General features: G+C 38.2%; 1 protein-coding gene across 4 annotated transcripts in view; it reads right to left on the bottom strand.

Moving 5' to 3' along the window:
• The window catches only part of LOC126162638 (sialin-like), a 437975-nt gene that overhangs the window by 20624 nt on the left and 391184 nt on the right, over positions 1 to 26167 (bottom strand). For 3 of the 4 annotated variants that reach the window (XM_049919268.1, XM_049919269.1, XM_049919271.1), the window contains 5 exons: positions 24169 to 24392; positions 22325 to 22561; positions 8789 to 8873; positions 8296 to 8516; positions 1733 to 1882 (listed from right to left, as the gene is read on the bottom strand). In XM_049919268.1, coding sequence (XP_049775225.1) covers positions 1733 to 1882; positions 8296 to 8516; positions 8789 to 8873; positions 22325 to 22561; positions 24169 to 24392 — 917 coding nt within the window. The remainder of the gene's footprint in view (positions 1 to 1732; positions 1883 to 8295; positions 8517 to 8788; positions 8874 to 22324; positions 22562 to 24168; positions 24393 to 26167) is intronic. The other variant, XM_049919270.1, reaches the window with a different exon arrangement.

Genomic DNA, 26167 nt, shown 5'->3' with positions numbered 1-26167 from the left:
CAAGTTTAATACTTGAATTATCATATGATGTGATGTACCTTGATGACCATGCACCATGACTGTTTGGTCTGATATCTTAATGTTTAAAGGGAGTTTTATTTTTGGAGTAAAGCATGCAGGCAGGTAAAAGTGTGAAATATTGTGAAATGAGATACCAGTGTGACTAAACAGAAAAAAGCATGCATATGATATACATTTTGGCTAAGGGGCACATCTAAATTCAGCTTATACTACGATAAATGGAAATTTTGGTTAGGTAAGCTCATGAGAACAAATAATGTTAATATATGAACAAGAAGAAGTGCTTTCTTCCAAGTGCATATAACATAAAATTTTCAAGCATGGGAATAATATCCAAAATATGGTTGATAAAAATTTTGACAGCTTTCTTATTTGTTCCTCAGTAGACAAATCTGGGAAATTTCAAGTCTCCTTTCTCATGAGTGTGTTTATACCATAACATCTACTTACCACTACAGGCAAAATGTCATTCTGACTGTCACCAATCAGCCAAAGACTCTGAATCCTTCTTGGATGGCACTATACTGTGATTAAAATAACTTTGTGACAGATTTCTGTGAAGTGGATGGTAGATGCCAGTCATCAGCCAATTATACATTTTCTTTCTTGCTTGTGATCACTTGCTGTGTATTTAATAAATACACACAGAGCCTTGTCAAGAGTGGCTGGTAGCACACTGCACTTACATTTGGAAGGACTGTGGTACAAATTACTGTCCATCCATCAAGATTCAGATTTTCTGCGGTTCTCTTCATCACTTATGGTAATTACCAGAATGTTGCTTTGTATAGAACATGGTCTTGTTCCTTCCCAAAGCTGAGTTTGTGCTCTGTGCCTAATGATCTAATCATCATTTGGACACAACGCCATCATTTTACATCCTCTTTCTTAAGCATGTGATGTTGTCAGAACCATCACCCATCAGCCTAGCAGCACCATAAACTATAGATTTGATGTTAGTATTGGTCATTTTTTTTGGCATGTCACCATTTTCCAACCCCCCCCCCCCCCTCATTCAGTCCTGACAGCACTATAGTAGCATAATTCACCCACCCTCCTTTTCCCTCCCAGTGTTTCCAAAATAGTTAATCACATTCGTACACAGTTTGGTTGAAATTGCTCCATGGGTTCCACTGTTAAGTGCACATGCCACCAGTTCCTGTCCCTCATCTCCACAGATAGGACAAAAGTGTCTAACCCCAAGTCAACTGTTTCCTGGCACTAAGACATTTGCACATAGTTTGGTCCAAATTACTCATGACTTATCCCCCCCTCTCACTCAGACTCGCTCTCATGCACACACACACATATTTTTAGCGTATATAGATTGCTGAAGGCGATCTGTTTGTAAAACTGTGAAATCCCAATCTGCAAGCAACTATTGTACTTAACAACAGAAACAAAATGAAATTTGCACCAGATATCATGCTTCTACTTTTTTCAGTCTCATGAGAGTGGTATAAAGATTCAAAGAGTGGAATAAGTTGCTAAATCATCAGTGTACTATATTTACTTGGATACAGCAATACAATATATAGGCTCATAACTTGTAATTTTCATGAATAATAAACTATCCTTGTCTCAATCTCAGGTAATCTGCTGTCCTCACACCCTCCACCAAACAGTTTCCCTTTCTTCCATCCATGACTGGGTACATTACCAGAGATTACCACTAACTATTTTATAAAACACTGTACTATCTTTTGATCACCTTCTGTATGCTGAAACCTAAAACAGTCTTCATATAGAGTGGTCCTGGAATAATGAATGTGTAATGAACCCATATGCGTCCGAATGTTGTAATTCCTATAGACCATGCTGGTAATGATGTAAAAATTGCTTTCCATGGTACTGGTAAGCCCTGAAACAAATAAATCAAGCACCACAGGAAAGGAGAAATAAAAGTAATTTCAAATTTAAAAAAAAACAACAAAATGGATTAACTTTAAACTAAGAAGAATGTAATTAAACTGAAAAACATAAAATAAAACATTAAACAGGGAAAGGAGAAAAAATAGTAGGAGGAAGGAGACAGGAAAAGTTCATCATTAGAACAAAACTGTCACTATAGAATTATAGTTATTATGGTTAATGATTTATAATTTTGTGCAATTAATGAGAGTGGACAAAACAAAACACACACACACAAAGAAAATATATTAATTCAGTTAACATTTAATCATGCAAGCAAAAGCAATGACTAAAGTTCAAAGCACATTAGTGTATAATATTTATCCACTGAATTGTCATTCATAAAATCTACAGACAAAGACTCTTCCATCCAAACAAATGTGGCACACTGGAAATATAAAACTGGACACAAGACTTCTTCAGTATATTAAACAGGTGTAGCTATGAGTTTCAATTTTAGTTTAAAGCCTGGTCTAGGATGTGGTCTTAAGCTGCCATGAAAATGAGATGAGGATTAAGATTACCAACATGTATTTAAACACTATATATTTATAAATCCTTTTCTTCCATCATATTTCTAATGACTTTATAAATCACATATGGTAATGTTAAAGAATGTGTTTATTTTCATTATTAACTGTCTGTGTTTCTGATTCATCTCTTGAAATTTACAAACATGTACATAAATCTTCAAATGCTTGTACAGTTTTCTCTTTGCTGTTAATGTACTGTTTACCCATCATCATAAATTATAATTGTTGTTAATAGGCACATAAACAACTCTTCCTCCCACTCCACTACTTTTCTTCCCTCATCCACTTCACCCTGACCTGCAGTGCAAACACAATGTAATCAGCAGTGATCATGCAGCCATGCAGATATATGTTTGTGTATTTGTACTCTATAGCTCTGAAGGAAGACTTGTGTCGAAGCCAGAAACAATTTTACTCCAGATTATATATGTATTGGTGAATCAGTGCCTAAACTATTTGGTGAGTTGTTGCCTTTACACCTCCCTCCTTCCATCTGCATCAATACAGAAAATTTTTCTTATCCCTAGCCATATCCTAGTCCCACATACTGTTCCTGCATTGTTGCTTGGCTCATGGAATCCCCCCTAATGGCCTTACTATCAAATTACCTATCTCTGGCTGCCACCCCTCCTTCCACAATGACCTTCACCTGTTCAGATTCCGCCAATCCTTAGACCTCACCGACATAGTCCTGCAAAACCATATCAGCCAAGCCCAAACCTCCTTGCAGTACCTTTTCTCCAACTGCAAAATTCTCCTGCTATGCAATCCCAAATTCCTAGAACCCATAACATACACAAACTCTTGCCCTGCAGGAACATGAGCAACATGCACAAAACCACCTAAAAGAGCTCTCCACACAGACCTGCAACACAGTCATGAACCTTTCGTCCAGAAGCCTTACTCCCACCGAAATATCAGTCCTTTCCAAAGGCCTCACCTTTTGCCCCACTCCCAAATTCAATCATGCATGACTTGTTAAAGACCTTCTCACCTTCTCTTGGTCCCTAAAGTGGAAACACTTTTTCTCCACCAACCCTAACAATCAGACTCAACCAAAGACCAATATTTAACTTTGCCTAACTCAGTTCACTCCTCCATCCAACTGTGATCCATTCCCACTGCCCCCAAACCACCCCCTGTTAACTTTGCAGAATTTCTTAACCTAAAACCTTGCCTCACCATCATTCCACAAATCCCTCAACATGCAAACTAACCTTACATCTGCAGAAAGAACTGCAGTCCACCATCTAAAAACTGATACTGACCTTATAATCCTACCTGCGGACAAAGGCTCCACCACTGTTGTTTTGAACCACAACGATTACCTGGTGGAAGGACTCTGCCAGCTGTCAGATACCTCCACCTAAAAACTTTGCCACAGTGACCTCATTCTAGTAATCCAGCAGGATCTCCAGTCACTACTCAAATCCTTAGGCCCATCCCAGAACCTCCCCTCTAAGTCGACCTCTCTACTCACCCCTACCACTCCCCACACTCCTACCTTCTACATGCTTCCTAAAGTCCATAAACCTAACCACCCAGGATGCCCCATTGTTGCTGGTTACTGTGCCACCACTGAGAGAATCTCAGCTCTCATAGACCAACACCTTCAACCTATTACTCAGAACCTACCCTCCTATATAAAAGATACCAACCATTTCCTCCACTGACTCTCCACAGTTCCTGTCCCTTCACCACATGGTGCCCTGCTCGCCACTATTGATGCCACCTCCCTGTACACTAACATTCCTAATGCACATGGCCTTACCACTACTGAACACTACCTTTCCCAACTCCCGACAGATTCCAAACCAGCAAACCCCATCCTAGTCACCATGGCCAACTATATCCTCTGCCAAAATTACTTTTCCTTTGAAGGCATTACCTACAAACAAATCAGGGGTATGGCTATGGGCACCCAAATGGCACCATCCTATGTCAACCTATTCATGGGCCATCTAGAGGAATCCTTCCTAAAAACCCAGAATCCTAAACTCCTCACCTGGTTCAGATTCACTGATGACATCTTTGCTATCTGGGTTGAAAGTGAGGACACCCTATCCACATTCCTCCAGAACCTCAACAACTTCTCCCCCATTTGCTTCACCTGGTCCTACTCAACCCAACAAGCCACCTTCTTAGATGTTGACCTCCACCTCAAAAATGGCTACATCAATACCTCCATCCATACTAAACCAACTAACCATCAGCAATATCTCCACTTCAACAGCTGCCACCAATTCCATATGAAGAAGTCCCTTCTGTACAGCCTAGCCACCTGTAGTCATCGCATCTGCAGTGATGAGCAGTCCCTCTCAAAATATACCGAGGGTCTCACTGAAGCCTTCACTTACCGTAATTATCCTCCTAACTTCATACAAAAACAAATCTCCCGTGCCTTATCTTTACAGTCTCCCAACTACCAAAATCAAATCACCCGGCCACAGAGGAGCTTTCCCCTCATAACTCAGTACCATCCAGGACTGGAGCAATTGAATTAGATTCTCTGCCAGGGTTCTGATTATCTCTTGTTATGTCCTAAAATGAGAAATGTCCTGTCCGTTATCATTCCCACCCTTCCCACAGTAGTATTCTGCCATCCACCAAACCTACACAATATACTCATCCATCCTTACACAAACCCTGCTCCCAATCCCTTACCTTATGGCTCGTACCCCTGTAATATACCTAGATACAAGACCTGTCCCATACATCCTCCCACCACATCCTCCTCCAAACCGGTCACTAACGTCAGCTACCACATCAAAGACAGGGCTACCTGTGAAACCAGTCAGGTGATCTACAAGATAAGCTGCAACCACTGTGTTGCATTGTATGTAGGCAGGACAATCAACAAGCTGTCTGTCCACATGAATGGCCACCGACAAACTGTGGCCAAGAAACAAGTGGACCACCTTGTTGCTGAACATGCTGCTAAACATAATATCCTTCATTTCAATGACTGCTTCACAGCCTGTGCCATATGGATCCTTCCCACCAACACCAGTTTTTCTGAATAGCGCAGATGGGAACTTTCCCTGCAATACAGCCTACATTCCCGTAACCCTCCTGGCTTCAATGTTTGTTAGTCACTGTCCTCACTCATCCAGCCCCTTCCCTGTTCCCATTCCAGCACTACACAGCTGTCATTCCACTACCACACCCAGTCTTTTTATTTCTCTCCTTTTCCACTACTTCCCCCTCCCCCCACCTCCCCTCTGCCCTTCATATAACCTGCAGCACTTCACTGTCCATCATCCCCACTATACTACCCCTGCCCCTCCCCACCTCAGCCTCCTCCTTACCCCCACACAGTTGCCACTCCCATCATTCGCTGGTGCTACTACTCTTTTTCTTAAATATGCACTCTCACACACAAGTAAGCACATAGAAACCCAAACGCTTAATGACTGTCTGTGATAAGGAGGGACAGGAGAGACTTGATAGACGAGGGGACAAATGGCTCTCAGTAGAAATAGCAAAAGGTGTACTGAATAGGTAATTCAGAAAACTGAATGTGTGTGTGTGTGTGTGTGGGGGGGGGGGGGGGAGTATAAAACATGAACGTACTTTCAAGATACAGACAGGGAGGAGTGGTGTGGAAAATGTCAACAGAGGAAAAGTGAGGGTAATGGAGTGGAGTGATGATCAACTGAAGTTTCATGTCAGATCACCAAAGCTAGCACTAAGATGGCTGACCGTCCAGATCTGCCAAGCACTGTTGACTGAGAAGTAGTGGCTTCAGTCACAAAAGTTGACAACAGCCAGTACAGTGGTGTGCCAGCCACATGCCCATCTGTATCTGCATCAAATGACACCAACTGGCTGAGGATCACATGGTGAGAGGTCAGTACCACTTGGCTTTTGAATTCCTGCTTGGATGGTTTTTCTGTTTGAGATACCAACATTGAACTACATGCTAGAGTACAGACCTTACCTATGTAGTTAATGGGAGCAGGTGCTCGAATTAGAGGGTGGAGAGAGATCCACATGGTAAGGGTGCTAAAGCAACTATTGCAACATTTGTATTGTGTTTTGTAGCAATGCGTCTGTATGGGTCATGCAAGGGAGTAAATAACTAGTTAATTATCATCTTTATGAAGAATGTTGTTCAGTAATTGCAGCAAAGCTGATGACTTATATAATATGGTTACTTTTACACGTCACAGCATTTTATAGGTCATGAAATGCATATGATTGGATTACAGTTAGAGGTTGTGGGTGGGTATATAAAACTACTACTCAGGATGATGAGGATTAGATTTCAGGTACAATATCCCTTACCTCATGGCATGAGATGTGGTAGCCAAGACCTGATGAAAGACTTTATTGTGTTGTTCTATGCTGAGTGATATTAAATGATAACAGGAGTACTGGTCAGAGACTGCTTTACAGTGCTTCACTGGTGTCATGGGAAGGGATGGCAAAGAAAGTCTATTTCTGGAGAAGCTGGGCAGGCTATTGTCTGCCTGGAAATGCTGTATCAAGGTTACCTGCATGTTTGTCTAACTCCTGCTTCCCAATTCAGATGTGCCCACAATTAGCAGGACTTTATAAAACAGACTTTTTGATGTAGAATAGGTGACACCTCTCGAAATGGAGCCACTGTTTGTTGTTGGAATATTTGAAGTGGCAGAGGTTTTTGTGATGCCATCTGAGAGCCTGAGATCAATATCCAGTAAGGTAACTCAATGAGATGATAAGAATCTACAGAAGCAGATTTGGAAGTACATGCTGAGGTTCTGAAGTACAGAAGATGTCATCAATGAATCTAAACTAGATAAGAAATTTCAGGCATTGAGTGGATAGGAAGGATTCCTCTAGATGACCCAGGAACAAGTTTGCACAGGATGATGACACGTGGGTACTGATGACAGTTTCCCCTTATTTTTTGTAAATCTTGGCTTCAAAGAAGAAATAATTATGGGCCATAATGTGGTTGGCCAAAATGACTAGGAAGGAAATGGTGGGTTTGGTAACAGACAATAAGAAATTTGGTGTTTCATGGCTGCAAGGCAATAGGTATGAGGTGGTTGGTGTAAATAAATGTTGGATTCACAGTGACTCACTAAGAATCTACTGGTAAGGAGACAGTAAATAATTATAATTTAGCAGTTCAGCATATTTTCAACTTGTATCTATTATTGTTTGCTTGAATCTTTCACCTGCTCTTTATGACTGCCTCATTTCATTTGAGATCTTCTATTCTTTTGCTGCCCCTCTCTATTTCCTTTTTTTTTTGTGCACCTGCTACATCTTTTGCTGTTTGTGTGGCTATCGTGTTAAATAGTTGCCCCTTTCATTTATGCCTACAAAATTTTCATTTCCTAAAATGATGAACTAGTTGCTTGATTCAGTCTGCTACTTCTTTCTACTCTTAAAATAAATTTCATAATCTACATTTTTGCCTTTCTCTTTAATGAGTTTGTTTCTTTCTACTTCCATATATTTCATCTACATCTTACAGGTCTATGATCACTTTAAATTCTTATGTTGTTACTTTTTAAGGGGGAAATATTAAGAAATATTTTTCTGTATGAACATTGTTTCCTACAGGAAGTTGAAAACCTTGAAGATCTATTTTAGAAAGAAGGTAAAGTACCAAATGCAAGAACTATATGTCAGTCGGAGTTGAAAACAATGTCTTCACATAAATCCTTTGATTAATTTAACACATGCTATAAGAAAACATATAAAATATACTATAAAAATTAAAAAAGTAATTTCATAAATTATATCTGTTTGATTACATAACAGTCTCTGAAATTTATCTCAGATGCACATTATTGTATATTATTTGTACACTTACTATGTGCACAATACTCACCTTGTCACCTACAACTGTATTTCCAACATTGGACTCTATGTAACGTTTTTCTGCAGAAGTAATCCGTGGATGCTTTGCTGGAGTATCAAAAGCAAGCAGCCACCAGAGTATACACCACAGAGCCCCAATACTTCCAGTTGTGTAAAACACTGCTCTCCATCCAAAGTGGGCAATGATGAATCCGCATAAGGGATATGTTAATCCAATGCCAAAGCTGAACCCTGGTGATAATAACAAATCTAAAATTATTTATTATCGCTTATAAGGAAATAACTTAGCATAATGAATTTTATATTTATTTTCAAAAATATAATTCTCATTTTATTTCACAATTTACCAATGAAATATTAATCAAGTTAGCAATACTATTACTGGGATAATATATTAACTGCAATGGTATGTGTTTAATATGTAAAGCTGACAAAGTAAGTATGTTATCAAGCATCTATAGATCTCCTATATGTGTCCCATTGAGTAATATTAAAATAATAACCTTGGAAAGAAGACATGAAGCGACTCCTCTCAACAGCAGGTATCCAGTGGCCTACAATGGCATACATAGCTGGCCATGTTAGCCCCTGGGGGTGCGTCAAAAACATAAAATGAGATCACCAAACATAATTATAATGTCAGAAAAAAAATCATAACTGAGTCTGTCAAATAAAATTTGAGCTGAAATTAAGAAGCAATAAAACCTGTAAAGGCAAAGAGTCAAACAGCATAAATCTGAAACCAAATGCACGCATCATTTGATATGGCACAAAAGCACAAACTGAATGCCTCATTCTTTTTCAAGAAATTCACAATTTTCTAGGAAATCATGACTTATACTGATTTCTGGGAAGTGTGAGAATTATTTAGCAACCACAATGGAAGCAATATCGATTTGAATGATGTCACTGGATGAAACAATTTTTACTTCTAAGCAGTTTTTCTTTTTTTTTATTGTTACTATCAGGCTGCAGCACAAAATACAAATATGCAAAGCACATCTGAATCAAAAGAATTTATTTCCGGATGTATATGTGTTGACAGCTCATGAGTTAGTATTATAGCAGAACTGACCAATTTTACAGACAAACATATTTGTGTCAGCCAATGTTCTTTCGGATATCTCTGCAAGCCACTGTTGATTCTATAAAGGTGAGTGAATATCTATAATGCCTATGAGTAATGAAAACTTGAATAACTGAATCATCCATTACTTTAATATCAAATTATTGTGTAGCAAACTCTTAATTTTCCCCATCAAGAAAATAATTAAGTTACAAATCTTTATGAGCAATTGGGTACTGTTCAGTGGCACATGCATGTGAATCTTTATTTTAGTAACACATAATGGGAGTTTTTATTTCAAACTCAAGAGAAAAATGTACACACAGACAGCAAACAAGTGCATCACTAAAAGGGAGAGACTTAAATAGGAGAGAAATAAGGAAATAGAGATGAAAAAAGTCTAGAAGGTTATGCAAATTTTGTAGTTGAAGCATACTGATGCAGTTTTGGAGCAGGAAAGACAGTGGAATGAGAAGATAGTTGGAAAAGATGAGAGAGAAAGGGAGGGGGGAGGGGAGGGAGAGGGGGAGAGAGAGAGAGAGAGAGAGAGAGAGAGAGAGAGAGAGAGAGAGAGAGAGAGAGAGAGAGAGAGAGAGAGATGTGGAGATGATAAGAATGACTGGCGGGTAGGGAAGATACTGCCATGTTTGATGTAACCAAGCAAAAAACTCAAGTCAACATCTAACGGTTTGCAAGGCCAGAGAGTATGCTTAATTCCTAAATCCATATTTACAAACCTGGGCACCTGAAACATAGATATGGAGGAGTCCTGCAAATTAGTTGCGACTGTGCTGCTATAAGCAACCTATTTATCAGTTTTTCCGTAGTTGAATACTATTTGTAGCTAATGGTTGCAACATTTAAGGAAAATATTTAATAAACACTGTATCTCTAAGCTGCAAACTACGTAGAACAGAAACTAAAGATTTATCAAGCACATTAGTGTAAGCTTGTAATATGAAAAAAGACAAGTTAATGAAGTTAAAATCTTCATGGAGGAAGTGACTGATGCTCAAGACAAATAGGAGCAAGAATGGTTAATATAAGAAGCATATTATTTTTGTTAGTATGGATGGAGGAATGGTCTTGGTAACAAATTGACAGAATATGGATCTTCTCATTATAAACAATGTTGATTGTGTACCTGAATGTTATTCAAGTACCTGGCTCATAAAACTGTTTTTATAGGATGAATAGAGGAGAGACAAATACTGGTGAGATTGAGAGACACTACATAATAGACTTTATATAACAATGTAACGAAATTTTGGGTGATTCTTGAGTGTAAAGCTACATGCGGATTTGTGGCTATGGGTACATGTATTTAAATTTTCAGAACTTATAGTATTTTTAGGGAATTAGTTTCATATTTGATACTACTGAGAAATAACAATGTCACTTTGATATATATAAATTTCATGACCAGTTCACTGAACTGCAAAAAGTGTTAAGTGTTTAAAACATTTCTCCTCTAACAAACAATACATTTATTCATACCATTTATAATTTACCATTGTACCTTCAAATATGGAAGGCTTTATCCCATACACCACAAAGGTATGTATAACAGGCTTCAAATGTAAATGACCAGTAGTTAAGCCTATCACCTGAGGAATTTACATAACACAGATGGAAATTTTGGATGTATTAATTTGGCAACAGTGCGAGTGTGCTTCAACTTCATACATGTTACGCTGCGTCTTTCTCTTACCATTAAAAGTGGCTTCTTCCACCTTCTACCACACAAATAAAACAAATCCTAATCCCCAATAAATCTTATAGAAAGGGAGGTGCGGGATTTTATGAGTTAGGAGGTACAATGAAGGAAATGAGCTCATAATTCATTACAGAACGTGATAAAACTGTAACCACTTACTATTGAGGTATCATGGGCTTGCAATGGTTGATCTATCTACCAATCTACCAGCACCCATAATGCTGCAAAATGGTGCATGGAAGAAGATATGGCTATATTCAAGACTGCCAGAACACACCAGTTTGAAAGCTTGTTCAAAGCCTGTGTCACTACCGGAATAGGAGCCACAAACTTTCTGTGTATGTCATATGATGTATCTGAACAGAAATCTTCTGAGGTGACATCATAAACATGTTAGCTACTTTTCAGTATCTTTCAGCAAAATACAACTGATCTGTCATCATCAATGGACACACAAAATACAACATACACAGTAATTATGCTGACACACAGAAGATTTGAAACACAATCACCTGACAAAGAACTTGACAACAGATAATGAATCTATTTCATGAAATGAAGTTATGGATACATATCTGAGTCATTCCACTACTTTCCACTGCTCCACCCAAAACCTACCCTGTTAAACTGACCATTCACTTCACAATTGGCCACTAAAATTTCTTGACAATGAAGAAGAGCAAACACTGAAATTTTACTTGCTGTGTGCATGATTAAATTTGTGTGTCATTTTGGGGTAGGAAGTGAAATTTAGCACACAGAGCTGCCACCTCTGGCAGCAACAATGGCTCCAATCCTGCTGCTGGGCTCCAAGTCAAAACTGAGTGTGGACGATAGACATGGGTATGTCACTCATTGCTTTTTCAGCTCTATGCTAGACTTCATCAATCATAGTGGCTCATGAGTGATGGTGTGCCAGTCTAATGGAAACACATGACTGTAGGCTTTGAATGGGTGAGAGATCTGGAGAACTTGCTGGCCAGACTAAACAGTCTGTTCAAAGACAGATCCAGACAGTATGAGTAATATACAATTTTGTGTTATCCTGTTGAAAGGTAACATAATGGAGACCTCAAAGATACAGCACAGCCATTAACCTTAATACATCTGAAATTACTAGCTATGAAAAATCAGAGTGAATGTGTTGTGTACCTAATGGCTGTCCATACTATCACACCAAGTGTTGGACCCATATGAAAATGAAAATTGTAATCATGTCCTCCTTGAAGCTTCCACACTCGGGTAAGAACATCATGCTCAGTGTTGTTGGGCACACCATTGAATTCCTTTCTCTGGTGTTGCGCCAAGAGGAGCCACAACAATGGTCTCTGTGCTGACAGTACACAGTAGTCTGCTGCTTATGGTCTAGTGGTTAGTGTTGCTGACTCTGGATCACAGGGTCTTAGGTTCAATTCCCGGCCAGGTCAGGGATTTTCTACACCCTGGGACTGGGAGTTGGTGTTGTCCTCATCATTCGGGAAAATGGTGAGACTGGACAGTGAAAAGATTGGGAATTTGTATAGGTGCTGACAACCATGCTGTTGGGTGCCCCACAAACCAAAATCAGCATCATCATCAGTGCACAGTACTCCATATGTCATCAAATGGTTTATATAAATACTTGTTTGTAGCATAAAAAGTCAATTTGCTGACTCAAGATACAAGATGTGGCATCCAAGCAAACAATATGAAGTGTGGCAATTAAATAACTGGAATGGTGCTGCTACAAGCATAAAAGCCAGCACACCACAACAAGTTAGAACATGTTGTGTCAGTTGGTGCCTCCCCCATACTGAGCTCATGGACATGGTTACATACTGCTCAGTCGTATTGTAGCAATCATCTGTTAAAGTCTTTGTGCAAGCATCTTGGCAGAAAAAACAAAGTGTTTGAATGGAGCAATGAATTAACCTCAAGTTTTTCATGGAACTGGGGAAATCTGCTGCAGGGGTTCATACCACATTAAAGGAAGTGGAACAGAAGAGAATATTTTTGAAGTGGTTCAAAGAGATTGAGGAGGGATGTGAAACAACTGAAGATGATCCTCACCCTGGACGATGGTCAACATAAAAAATGGCTAGTAACATTGAGAAAATTGGTAAACTGATCTGTGAAAATCACTGTCTCAGTGATCGGGCTCTTGCTGCAATCTCAAGAATTAACAGAAAGTTTAGTCAGATTTTGCATGAATCATTCAGTATCCACAAAGCTTGCACAAAAATGGTGCCAAAACTTCTCACTCCAGAACAAAAGAAATCAAGAACGAATATGTTGTCTGCCTTTTTTAAACAACATTGATAATGATCCAGAATTTTTAGTCAAGTAGTTACTAGTGATGAATCTTTTTTATGCTTACAATCCTGATACAAAGTGGCATTCAATGCACTGTGAGAATTCAACTTCACCATGGCAAAAAAAAGAGCAAATCAAATTTCAAAGTTATGATGCTTTCTTTTCTCTCTCTCTCTCTCTCTCTCTCTCTCTCTCTCTCTCTCTTTTACTGTCTCTGTGTGTGCAACTATGAAAATATCAATATTCAGTGAGTCCCCAAAGGTGAAAAGGTCAATCAACATTATTAAGCCAAGGTTGTGACTGCCCTTTGGGGGTGAGTGAGAAACAGAGACCCAATTTGTGGAACAGCAAGTCCTGGGCAATTCACCAAGACAATGTGCAGCCCATTCCACCTTGTCTGTAAAGGCGATGTTTCCAAATACGGCATCACTATGTTGGACCACTCACTGTATTTGCGCCACATGGCCCTCTGTGACTTTTGTTTATCTCCTAATGTGAAATCGGCACATAAGGGGACAAGGTTTGACAGTGTGGAAATGGTGAAAGCAAAAGTGACAGAGGTTCTCAACAAGCTGACAGAAGCACTTTCAGCAATGCTTTGAAAAATGGAAAATTTGTATGGAGCATTGTAAGGATTGCAAGGAGAGTAAATTGAAGGTAATGAGCTTTGTAATGTAATTGTTGATCCATAAAATGTTTTGTAGTACCAGTCTCATTATTTAATTGCCTCATCTCTTTTGACTGACTTCTTGAGCACTAACTGCATGAGGGCATTCAGATTTTTCACGGCACTGAATATGGTCCTCCTCACCATTATTCGATATTTGCACAGCAGTCATGGAATCCCGACCATTTTTAGCAGCAACATTGTGGAACAACAAACTGCAGTTACAATAAATCACAGTCCTGCCATTGTTGTATTTCAACACCTGGTGATAGATGTTTCTCCTTCATCCAAGAGGAATAACATAACAAACAACCAACATTAAAAAATAATTTCTAAATGAGAAACCCACTGCATAATCCTTCACTGTACTATACAGAATGTTCAGAATGATACTGCTTCCAAGTTATGTGGCTGTACATGATAATCACATGTCCAAGCAAGCAAATTCATGATAATCTGATGTTTCTTGCAGACTGCCTTCAGTGTACTGCAATTTTACTGGCCAGCAGTGTAATTATATTACTGAGCATTCTGTGTCATATAATTTAGCCTCTGTTTTAGCCAAGCCATATCCACTAATTACAGTATGTCTCTGTTTCAATTGTTATCAGAGGTCCATCTTGGATAAGTGATTTATCTCTTTCTTTTCTTGTTTTGCAACTATATTACATGTTAAAATTTGTGCCTCCACAAAGAGCATTTGAATAATATTAATCATTAACATGGGACTAAAAAAGACCATGTGATGTCAGTATCGGATCACATTATCTGGTTTGACACAAAAGAACATTAAACTTTACCTCAAATTTTGATTTTAAAAAATGCAGCCCTAGTAGAAGTATGCTATAGTTTGCCATGATTGTGCAACGATTTTCCTTGTATTGTAGATTTCATGCAATTTTTTCTTTGTACAAAAATTCATTGGCAACATATTAATATAGCTCAAGCTACAGGGATTATAAATACAGGACAGGAATGTTGTCTAAGAGTTTCTTTTTATCATGAAATTATCTTTAATATTACATCACTACAGTGACGGATAAATGCACATGGAAGGCTACAGGGGTGAAAACCATTATCCAAAATGCATTATCTAGTGTCTTACTAGCAAATGTCTTTATGTGAGAGTCTGGTCTGTTAATACTGCTTCAACAATAATTGTAAAAATCAGAAAATATGTTGAATCAAACCCTTCTTTCACCATATTTTGGCAACTGTGGTGCAGTAGGAGAACAGTCATCAACATGGTATATGATGGAAACTGCTTCTTTCCTTGTCACTGTTGTTGAAATATACTGATGACTGATACTGCCACCAGCTGTGTAGTGTAGGGGTTAGCTTCACTGACTGGCATGCTGCGCATCACAATTTCAAACCCAACCATCAGCAATCATTTGTTATTTAGTATTTATCATTTCTGGATGGTTCTTAAAATAGCTTATGTTTTTTATAAATATGCAGCAGCATTCTGCAATGTTCGATATTTATATAGATGGCTGCATACACTGTCTACGTTCTGTGTTCTGGCTGTACATGCTTTCGGTTCTGACTGTTGTACTTCAGTGACAACCCTGCCTTTGGATTTGGACTTGATTATGGTTTTCACGTGACATTGTTTGGTGAAGACATGGATACTTCAAAACATCTACCTCACTGATGTTCCAATTAGGCAACATAAAAGCTATCACCTACACAGACAGGAACTGGAATACAAACAGTACACAGTTCCTTAGATCCGTGTATTCTAGAGGCACATGGATTGCAAAATAGCAGGAAAACAGCTGCACATCAGGCATCTATTAGTGCACTCTAGAGACACTTATCAGAACCCAATGAAATAGTTGAAAGGATTCGACTGAGATGCCAAACACAACAGCTGGGACGATATGATGTGTTTGGCAAAATTATGCTTTTACTTGGATGACACAGCTCAGCAATGGTACAAGAACAATGAACAGAAGCTCAACAGCTGGGACAAATGCCAGGTTGACCTGAAGAAAACATTTAGTGACAATCAACAGCAAGTTCATTTAGCAGAACAACAACTGAAGAACAGAGCCCACCATCATGGTGAAATGACACAGTCATACATACAGAATGTTTAGGTCCTTCTCAATATTGTGAATCCAAATATGACAGAAGCTGACAAAATCTCACATTTGATGAAAGTTGTCACAGAATAAAGGTACCAAGCTCTTCTGGTAAACAATGTCACAACTACAGAATTTATCAACTTATGCCAGTGCATCGAGGAAATGCAACAGAAAAAAAATCTGACAAAAGAGGTATGATTGACTCTCAAATGTGGCTCCTGTGGCAGTTGGTGGAAGACCACCATGGCCTCACCACTCTTCTACACCACACTGTAAGAGAAGAGACAGCATTTTATGGCAGCCAGAACTGTCAGATGGAGTAAACAAGAGCAAGCGGCCCTGAATGGTGACCCATACATCAGGAAGTAATAGACAATACTGAAGGAGTATTGGTATTTAGCACTAATCTCCAGCGCCATCCTGGACTTATGGTGCCACTGTCAAACAACAATCCAGCATCCAACCAACACAGGTACAACCAACTCCTCCACTAAGTAAAATGCCCCACAAAATAAGACATTCATAGGAAATGTAAATGCACTGAACACAGTGTACAGTATTACAGAGAAAGAAAACGAGTGTTCAAGAACCATTATATTGCATGACATCAAATGTCACAACATACCCTTATACTAGAAGAGTCATTCCCCAACACACTGTAGCTGTTCTCCATCACTGTAAAGAGGTACCAGCCACTCACCTAGCTGTCAGGTTCAGTAAAACTAAGCAATGTGACCATCAATGGAGGTGAGGCTGCCACAAATGAAAATCCTCCATGGACAACATTTACCAAGATGCCAGGAAATCTCATTGACATCATCACTGACAGCCAACCAGTCCAGGCAGTGTTATGAAAGTGATTGTGCAGATGATCACAAATGGGAAACATTTCAAAATGGATTCTATTTTGAGTAAATAAACAATTAACACATACAGTCTTTAATTTTGGATTTGTTACTGTCTTATCATGGGACCTTATGACTGCACTGTATACAGTTGAATGGTTTATTTTTGAGAGAAGCTATTTGCAATGCCATTTCTCAGGTAGAGTCAGATTTGATCGCCATGGTTTGTAGAGAATAAGCAAAGTGTGTGGCAGTGTCATCAAATGTATATAAATAATGGTTCTTTCTGTGGTTTTCCTAAAACAAGACAAGTACCAGGATGGTTTCTTTACTAATTTAATCTTGGTATCTAATAACTGTGTAGTTGACTAGGCACGATATTTGTAATCTATGTGGTGAGAGAACACCTGTGACTGTTTCATTGTGTTTGGTGTTGTTACTTTGCATGACTACCATGAGCATTTTGTTTACATTTCTATGGCAATGCCTTGCTGTTGCTGGCAACTGTGGCTTTGAAGCCATGCTGAAAATAACCTCTTGCATCTTGTGCTAAGGTGGTAATGGCACTGCCCATTGTCACAGCTATCCTTTAGGCATATGGAGTACACAACAGTTAATTTTGGAACAGACCCTCCATGGTGTACAATCATTTCTAAAGAAACAATGACTACTGCTGTAGATGGAATGATTCTAAAGAAATATGTTTGCCAATGCACAAAGCCTGTAATGGTCATCTTTAGCAGAACCCTATCTAAAATTTCTAACAAGAACCAAAGAAATTCTTGTTATATGTAAAGGCCGTCAGTAACACTAAAGTTAGTGTCCAGATGCTCATGGATAGGAAAAGAACAGAAGTATTGCCCTGTTCAGTTCTTATACAACTGCAAAGATGAGTGCTACAAATACTAGTGCCAATTGATTGAGAAGAGTTGAACTCAGTAAAATTTAACAAAGCTCCAGGCCCTGATGAAATTCCTGTCAGATTCTATACTGAATTGGTAATGGAGGTAGCTTCTGTTTTAATCATAATACACAATTAAACTCTTGAACAAAAATGTGTGCTCAATGGTTAGAAGGAAGCACAAGTTAAAATAGATTTCAAAAAGGATAACAGAAGAGATCAACAAAACTACTACCTTATTTCACTGATGTCCAGCAGTTGTAAAATATTAGAACATATTCTGAGTTGAAACTTAATGATGTATCTTGCACAGAATAACTTCTTCCATGTGAGATAGCATGGATTTCCAAAATGCTGGTCATGAAGAACCCAAATGCCACTTTTCTCACATTCCATCCTAAGAAGTCATGGATCACTCAGTCAGGTGGATGCAGTATTTCTTGACATTTGACAGGTATTTGACTCAAAGCCACACCAACATTTACATTAACAATAGTGTATTCAAATATGGCTGTATGGGTATAAAATGGAATGATCACATAGACTCAGTCAGGGTAAAGCACATGGCAGACTTTGCATTTTCACAGATCTTGTCAATGAACCAATCAGTTTACGGAGGAGACAGCTTACAAGACATCTGTGTGTCCAATCTTAGAATAATGCTAAAATATATGAGACCCGTACCAAATAGGACTAACAAGGTTTATTGAGCATATACAAGGAGTGGTACCATGAATGGTCTCAGTGTCTTTCAAATCGCAGTAGAGCACCATAGAAATGGGGGAAAACCTGAATTGACAGATGCTTTTAGATATATGTCAACTATCCTGCAAAAGGATACTTATGAAATACTTTTATCAAAAAAGGTTTATTGTAATCCTTAAGCAACACAAATACAGCATTTGTAATTTTTTGTCTTTACAGCTTAATAATTCTGTTCACAGAGAATTAAGTGAAGATATACAAATACACTACATCCCCTCACATAATGCTCTCAGAGGAATGGTGAAGACAAAATTACACTCAATGTTACATACCTCTGCCAAGCACAACTCCACGATAATGCCTGCCTGCATTCTGCTAGATTGACAAAAGACACTATACAGGGTTGGGTTGGGAAATTCTGCACCCACACAATTCACCTGATCTTGCAGGCTTAGATTTTCACCTTTTACAACAACCTTCAAGGAACTTCCTTTCTAGATGAAAATGTGCTTCAAACATGGCTCAACAAGCTGTTTGCCTCAAACCACATGATTTCTACAGTTGCAGAATCGAAAAGTTAGCCCAGTATTGTCAGACAGTTGTAAATAGTGAAGGAGAACATATTATAGATGACTAAAGTCTCTGTAGTGTTTATTAAACTTACAGAAAATTGCTACAAGCTTATTCACCAAGTGAATACCACCATACAGATACGACTTTTATGATAAGTTACTGGGGTACCCCAACTACCAACTAACTGTCCTCTCATATTAATAGCCACTGTGAAACTGTGATCCAGCACAAGTTTGAGGACAAAATAGAAGAACACAGTGCTCAGCAAAAGGTGGTTTACTTCTATGGCTGTTTCACAACGCCTGAGAACTTGATCCTCTTTTCCCTCACTACCTTACTTGAATTAAGCCACTGGGAACATGAGAACTGCCCCTTCATGGCATCTTTGTGACTCACAGTCCATTTAGCCTCAATTACTACTACCAGTCCCTAACATCCAACTAACTACATCCTGGTACTGATGTTGTTTCCTCTTCCTGCCCCCCCTCCCCTCCTACCTCAAGTTACTACTTGTATTAACCCTCACTTGAGTTAAGTCCCTGTCTCTTTGGTTTCTCGTTTGCACAATTCTGTTTGTAGTCTCTCCTATTCCCTTCCCTGTAACAGCCCACCCACTCCTGCTCTGCATCTCTGTGAACAAGATGTAATTACCTTTGACTGTACTTGAGTGAGATTTCTTTAATGTGATATTTCTACCCCCTTCACTGCTGCTCCTTTTCCGCAGTCCTTGATTTTCCCCCCTACTGTTTTGTTCCCTAACTTTCCACGTCATTCCACTGGCTCCAACTGAAACAACTGCTCCTCCACAGTGCCAGGAAAATGTAGTGCGCTCTCTCTCTCTCTCTCTCTCTCTGCATGTGTGTGTGTGTGTGTGTGTGTGTGTGTGTGTGTGTGTGTGTGTGTGTGTGCATGTGTGCGCGCGCGCACTTGCTAATTCCATTCATTGTAATAAAACTCATTAATTTGCCTGAGAAACATATCAAAATGCTTATTCATGCAAATTAAGTACAGTATTTATTACTGACAGCGATTTACATAAGTGCCTCAGAGAAAAACAGCTCGGAACAGAAAATAAACCATAAAACATGCTTGTAAAACTAATACAGTTTTTTGTAATAACATCACCTAATATAAAACTACTTTAATCACCACTCTAAGCAATATATAGGAGATGTGATTGTCAATCTACTGAATGCCTCAGTTTCAACTGAGAGAGTTAATGATGAAATATCTGAGAATAATTATTGTAATAACCGGCACCACTGTGATGCACAAAACACAGTACATAAGCATCCTAGCAATTCTTGAAAGAATCATATGCAGATGCATATTTTTTGATACTGTCTTGGTAACAATATGATCATCCACATGTTTGATGTGATCAGAAATGTCTTTGAGTTCAGAGAAGACTGACTAATATTTACTGGATTAAAAGGCAAAATTAAAGTCATAATTAGTAAATGATAGAGAGAAACAGAAGCACAGCCTTTGTGTGTAAAGAATCAGACAGCAGAACATGACATAGAAGAAAAAGAACTGAAGGTCTGCTTGATTATTATGAGTATTTATGTATGATAATTAAATAACTTAGCATAATAAAAATAAAATAATTAAAAAGTTACAATATGATTTAGAAATAAAGGAAGGAAGATCCTGAAATATTACATATTACAAGAAGAATGATTGATCAAATGAATAATTATTGCAAACTAATGTAAGCCAAATGAAAATTCAACATTTTTTTTTAAACTATGTTGATCTAGTTTGAGTGACTATTACACTCGAGAATTAGGACTAACAAAATTACTAATTCTTCTTGTTTCAAAATCTCAATTACCAGTAACACTCAAGTTGACTGATGACTTAATTCTGGCCAGGGATGGCAGAAATCTATAACAGCACAAATCTGATTACCTGTTGTTATATGCCACCTACTGCTTTATTCAATCTATAGTTGACTGGTACTGTTGCACTATGTATATATCTTACACCCACTGAACTCACAGTATTTCAGGAGCATGCTGAGATGTAAGGCCTCCAAACTTTTTGTGTGAAACCTTTAAAGCATTCTAAATAAAAGAGACGTTATTAACACTTCACAGCTTTAATTTTTCACGTGTACATACTTATTTCTCAACATAGTCGCCCTGGCAATGAATACATTACTCCCAAAGATCAGTTTGTTGATACCATCACTGTAGAATGTCTGACTTTATTGACAGAGCCGCAACCTCACCTCTGCTTGCACTGCTTCATCACTATCAAACTGAAGTCCTTGACAGTGTTCCTTAACTTTTGAAAATGGATGAAAATTGGTTGGGGCCAAGCTGGGACTCTATTGGGGATGACAGTGAACCCAATGTGTCAGATTGTTGCAGCTCTCATGTTTGATCTGCCATTGTCCTCCTGTTTCTCAAGCACTGACATAGTTACGTTACACACTGCCACATTGCACTCTACAATTTGGAGCCCTCTAGCAACAGAGGGCTCTAAATATATAGACATGAAGAATAAAGATGTAGAATATTAATAACATTTGTTTTATTTGAAAAGCTTTGAGGGTTTTCACATAAAAAAAAATTCAGAGGCAATACTTTTCAGCACATCCTCAGATATTATACTTTTATTTTGATTTTGAAATATATGACCAAATAAAATTTTAATCAACAAAATATAAAAGAACAGAAGGAATGAATGAAAGTGTTCTTGTGGTAATGTTCTTAAACAAATTAATCAGATAGTCTAACAGGCTACCTCTAGTTTAGCACAATACTCTTCCCACTAATGTCATGCAGCTTTTTGTCTTTACACAAGTGTAATAATAATAATAATGAGATTCTGTTTTGGTTGATAATTTCAAATCTTTTCTTCCTCTGAAGTAAAATAACTGTGTTAGATACCACAATATCAACCTGCATATCAATGTAGCTGAAGGGCAAAAGCTGAAGAGATGTTGTGGACACAAGTAGACCTGTAAAATACAGTACAACAAAGTTCACATTTTCACTTGAGGGAAGTGATTCTACGAAATGTGAAATATATCATATGACATTATCTCAGTTCACCTGCAGCAGCCTGCAAAATACACTCATTATGAATACTCAAATCAAAAGATACCTCTCCAAAACCATAACAACAACAAAGGAAGAAAGGTAACTGAAAAGGAATGTTTAAACTTACCGATGCAATGCCCTGTATAGATCTCAGCACAATTATCAGCGAGTAGTGTACAGATGCAGCTGCCGGTATGAGCAGTGAGCAGACAGCAGTTGTAAGCTGTGACATTCCAAATACCGTCTTTGTGCCAAAGTGTTGTGTCAGCACACCACCCACCACTTGTGAGAGGATGTAGCACCAGTAGAATGATCCTAAGATTGCTGACTGTGTTCGCAGATCCCAGTCAAACTCACCTTCATCCTGTGAATGTTACATCATTCTCAATTAATTAAATGTTTTGTGAGACAATAACAAGATGAGACTGGAGTCACCAATACTGCCACTGGCAACAAAAACAACAATGGAAGCTATGTCAAAGAGTATCTGTAACTTCACTCCTGCCATAATTTGTGTATATGGTAAGGATATCAAGTGTCTACAAGCCAAGAGACCAGCTTATTGTGAAAATAAATCACATCAGATTTAAAAATTGCAGCACATTTAATCCATGCCATAAGGCAGGAGTGGGTTACTGCTAGAGTAATTTGTGCCTGATATGTGCTCATGATGTGTTAGACTGCTGTAGAAGTAGTTCAATATACTGTTTTTGAATAATCCATTCAACTGTTGCATTTAACCATCAATAAAATACTGTATTGAGGAAATACAGCCAAACAGCCATAAGTTTCCATTCATGAAGCCAAATCACACCAAACCATGCCTCTTATTCCGTCTGGAGTGGATAAGTGTGGTTTCAATGTCAGTGATACTAGTAGACTCACACAAGATGCTTTAAGTTGTTTTAAACTCACATATGGCATTTCAAGCACAGCTGTGTTATAAAGACTAAAATAAAATGCTTTGTGCTTTGCCAGACTATGAAATGTACTGCAAATGGAAATTAGCACTAAAATCATATGGCTAAATCTTATGTTATAAAAATATATTAATATATTGCTGTTGTAAATGTGATACCAAAGGATGAGGGGTAAGTAAATTAATGGAGAATGAGATTGCCATAGTAAGAGTTGGGCTTCCATGAAATGAGTATAGTTTGGTTCTGTGTAGAGGTTTCCAGGGCCTGCAAAGAACTCTGTCAATGGTCTTCTGGGTCTCCTGTGGTGTCATTTGAAACTTTTCTGGGCGTTAGTACTCAATTGAAGAGTACTGATGGGTCCTGCTAGGAGATGAAGCAGAGAACTGCAGTTAGGGTAGTAGGGGACAGAATGAATGTTTCGATCCAATTGGGGGTAATTTTTTGGCAACAATCCTCTGTTAATTTCCACAGCTAACAGTTAGGCAAACATGGTTTTGGCTGAGAAAAAAGAATTAATTAAGTTTTATTGATGTGAATAAATTCTGCTGTTTCCATGGAAAACAGTTTTACCTTTCAGCATCTGTTGAATCACATTTTTCCAGCGATTTTTCTCAAGATTTCTCTCTCAAGACTGGAGAATGTTGCAGAATAAAGGTTAAACAGAGACTGTGCACTTTATGATTCCTGGTTCAATGGTCAGATTTGCAGGTCTTCTGATGGCTGTTACATTGCAGTAGATTTTGAACTATTGATGGAGGATTTATGATTAATTAATCTTGTTTCAAGGGTTAAACTCAGGATCTCACAGGGATGCATCTGGGTCAAGAAACAGGAACACTATCTTTCTTCAGTGATCTGAGCTATATTGTGGGTACTCTTTCCATTAAGAATGTTCAGTAAAATGATCTTTGCATTGTTTCGTTCAGTGAGCAAGTGGACTATGGATGGAAGAACCTCAGATGGATTAACCTAACAAACTGACACTGGGCATGGAAATGCAGAGCAACCACAAGGCTTTCTGCGAGTGCTAGGCTACTGGTTATCTACTTACCGGAGGTGACTCCGCAGCAGTAGAGAGTGAGTCATTGGCAGTGACCTCAGATGTGGCAGCTGGATCATAGCAGTAGAGGGCATCTGCATTGCTGGCATTGGTGGTAGGTGGTGGGATGCGCACCATGGCCACAATGGCGATGTTGATGTCAGTGCGCATCATGAAGCTCACCAGGAAACCAGAAAATGACAGGAAGTATAGCACCACACGTGCTGGAACCATGTCTGCAATGGAAAACAATGTGCCCTGTCAGATTGTTTCATCCATTAATAAGCTGTAAGGTCATGCTCACATTTCAGCACACTAAATAGATCACAACTTAAAATTAAGAAATGAAAAGAAGTACATTAATGGAAAGTATTCAGCACACATTCAGTTTCCTGTCAGGGAAAAATATGTGAATATGTTACAGGTTAGATATGTTGAAAGTTGTCTGTCTCCAATAGCTGAGTGGTCAGCTTGGTTGAGTGCCATATGGAGACCCCAGGTGCTGTCAGTGAATCAACAGACTTTACTGATCTGATTCAAGCATTCGGTTTCAAGCCAAAATTCACAAAGGTCATGAGAGAGACTACACAAACAGCAACCTGAATAGATAATATTATGACAAATCATTCATCTGGTGATGCAAAAAATTCTGCACTGATTTAGATAATTTTGATCAATCTGCACTGATTTTTGAGCTAACAGAAATAAACAAATCAGCCATTAGAAAAACATAAGACATCAGTAAGGAAAATATGTGTTTTATTATAGGCTTGAAGGAGTAAAATGGGCAGTGGATCAGTGTACTACAAGCTCCAAAAATTATGACAGAGCTCTTGAAAGTTTTTTTGTATATTTATAATGAAATATTTCCCCATAAAGAAATTACAAGCAGAATGAAATAGATAACTGCTGGTGTAACAGTGTCAAGTGCCAGAAGAGGACATTTACATAATGAACAAAAAACAATACAAATTTAAATTTTATAAACTATGTAAAAAAGTATAAAACTGTATTTACAAGGGTGGTAAAGGTAGCAAAGGAAATGGCACACAAAAAATTCATTCTGAACCATACAAATAAATCAGAGGCAGTATGGTCAGATATAAATTCTGAACTTTGTGTCATAGCCAGCAATCCACAGGTCTCCAAAATTAAGCCGGGTGACAAATCCATTATAAACCATTCAGAAATATCGGAATATTGCTATGAGTTTTTAGTAAATGTATCAAAATCAGATTTTGATGGAAGCAGTAACCTAGATACTGTCCAAATCTCAGGTTTCAATCATGACAACAAGGAAGTTTTAAATAAATTTGTATAATTATAGCTGAAGATACAGAAAAAGTAGTATATCCATCAAAAATAATTTAAAAATGACTGGATGGGATGACATACCAGAGTAATTAGAATACGCTGCTATCTGAAATAATAAACCAGTCACTTCAAGAAGTTGGGTTCCCAGATGTTCTCAAGTATGCAGTAGAAAAGCCACTGTTTGAGAAAAGTACAAAGGAAGATGTAGGAAACTAATGACCGCAGATTCTACTCCCATTATTGTCAAAAGTGCCATATTTGAAGAAGTTGTTACAATCCAGATCCAAAATTTAATAGTAAAATCCGATATCATGACATTAAATCAGTTCATCTTACAGAAAGGGGAGAGTACAATATGTGCCACCAACAAACTTTTTGAGAAAATCACAAACCCCCAAAAAAATCACAGGAATTTTCTGTGACATTACAGTGACTTTTAACTGTGTACACCACTCTCTTCTGTTAAATAAATTTGAGAGATATGGAATAAATGGCAATGCTTTGAAGTAGTTCATATCCCATTTAACAGATGGAAAGCAAAGGGTAGTTGTAACATCAGGAACAGGAAACTGTTCTCATGGTTCCATTTGAGGCCTAATGCGGTTTTTATTTTACATGAATGATTTACCTCTAAATAAAACATCCCATTCAGTTTTATTTGTAGCTAAACAGTATTGTATTCACAATGACAATATTG

This window comes from Schistocerca cancellata, chromosome 2, assembly GCF_023864275.1.
Source record: "Schistocerca cancellata isolate TAMUIC-IGC-003103 chromosome 2, iqSchCanc2.1, whole genome shotgun sequence".
Classification (NCBI taxonomy): domain Eukaryota; kingdom Metazoa; phylum Arthropoda; class Insecta; order Orthoptera; family Acrididae; genus Schistocerca; species Schistocerca cancellata.
Note: the sequence above shows the minus strand (reverse complement) of the source record. Positions and strands in the feature narration are given on the sequence as shown.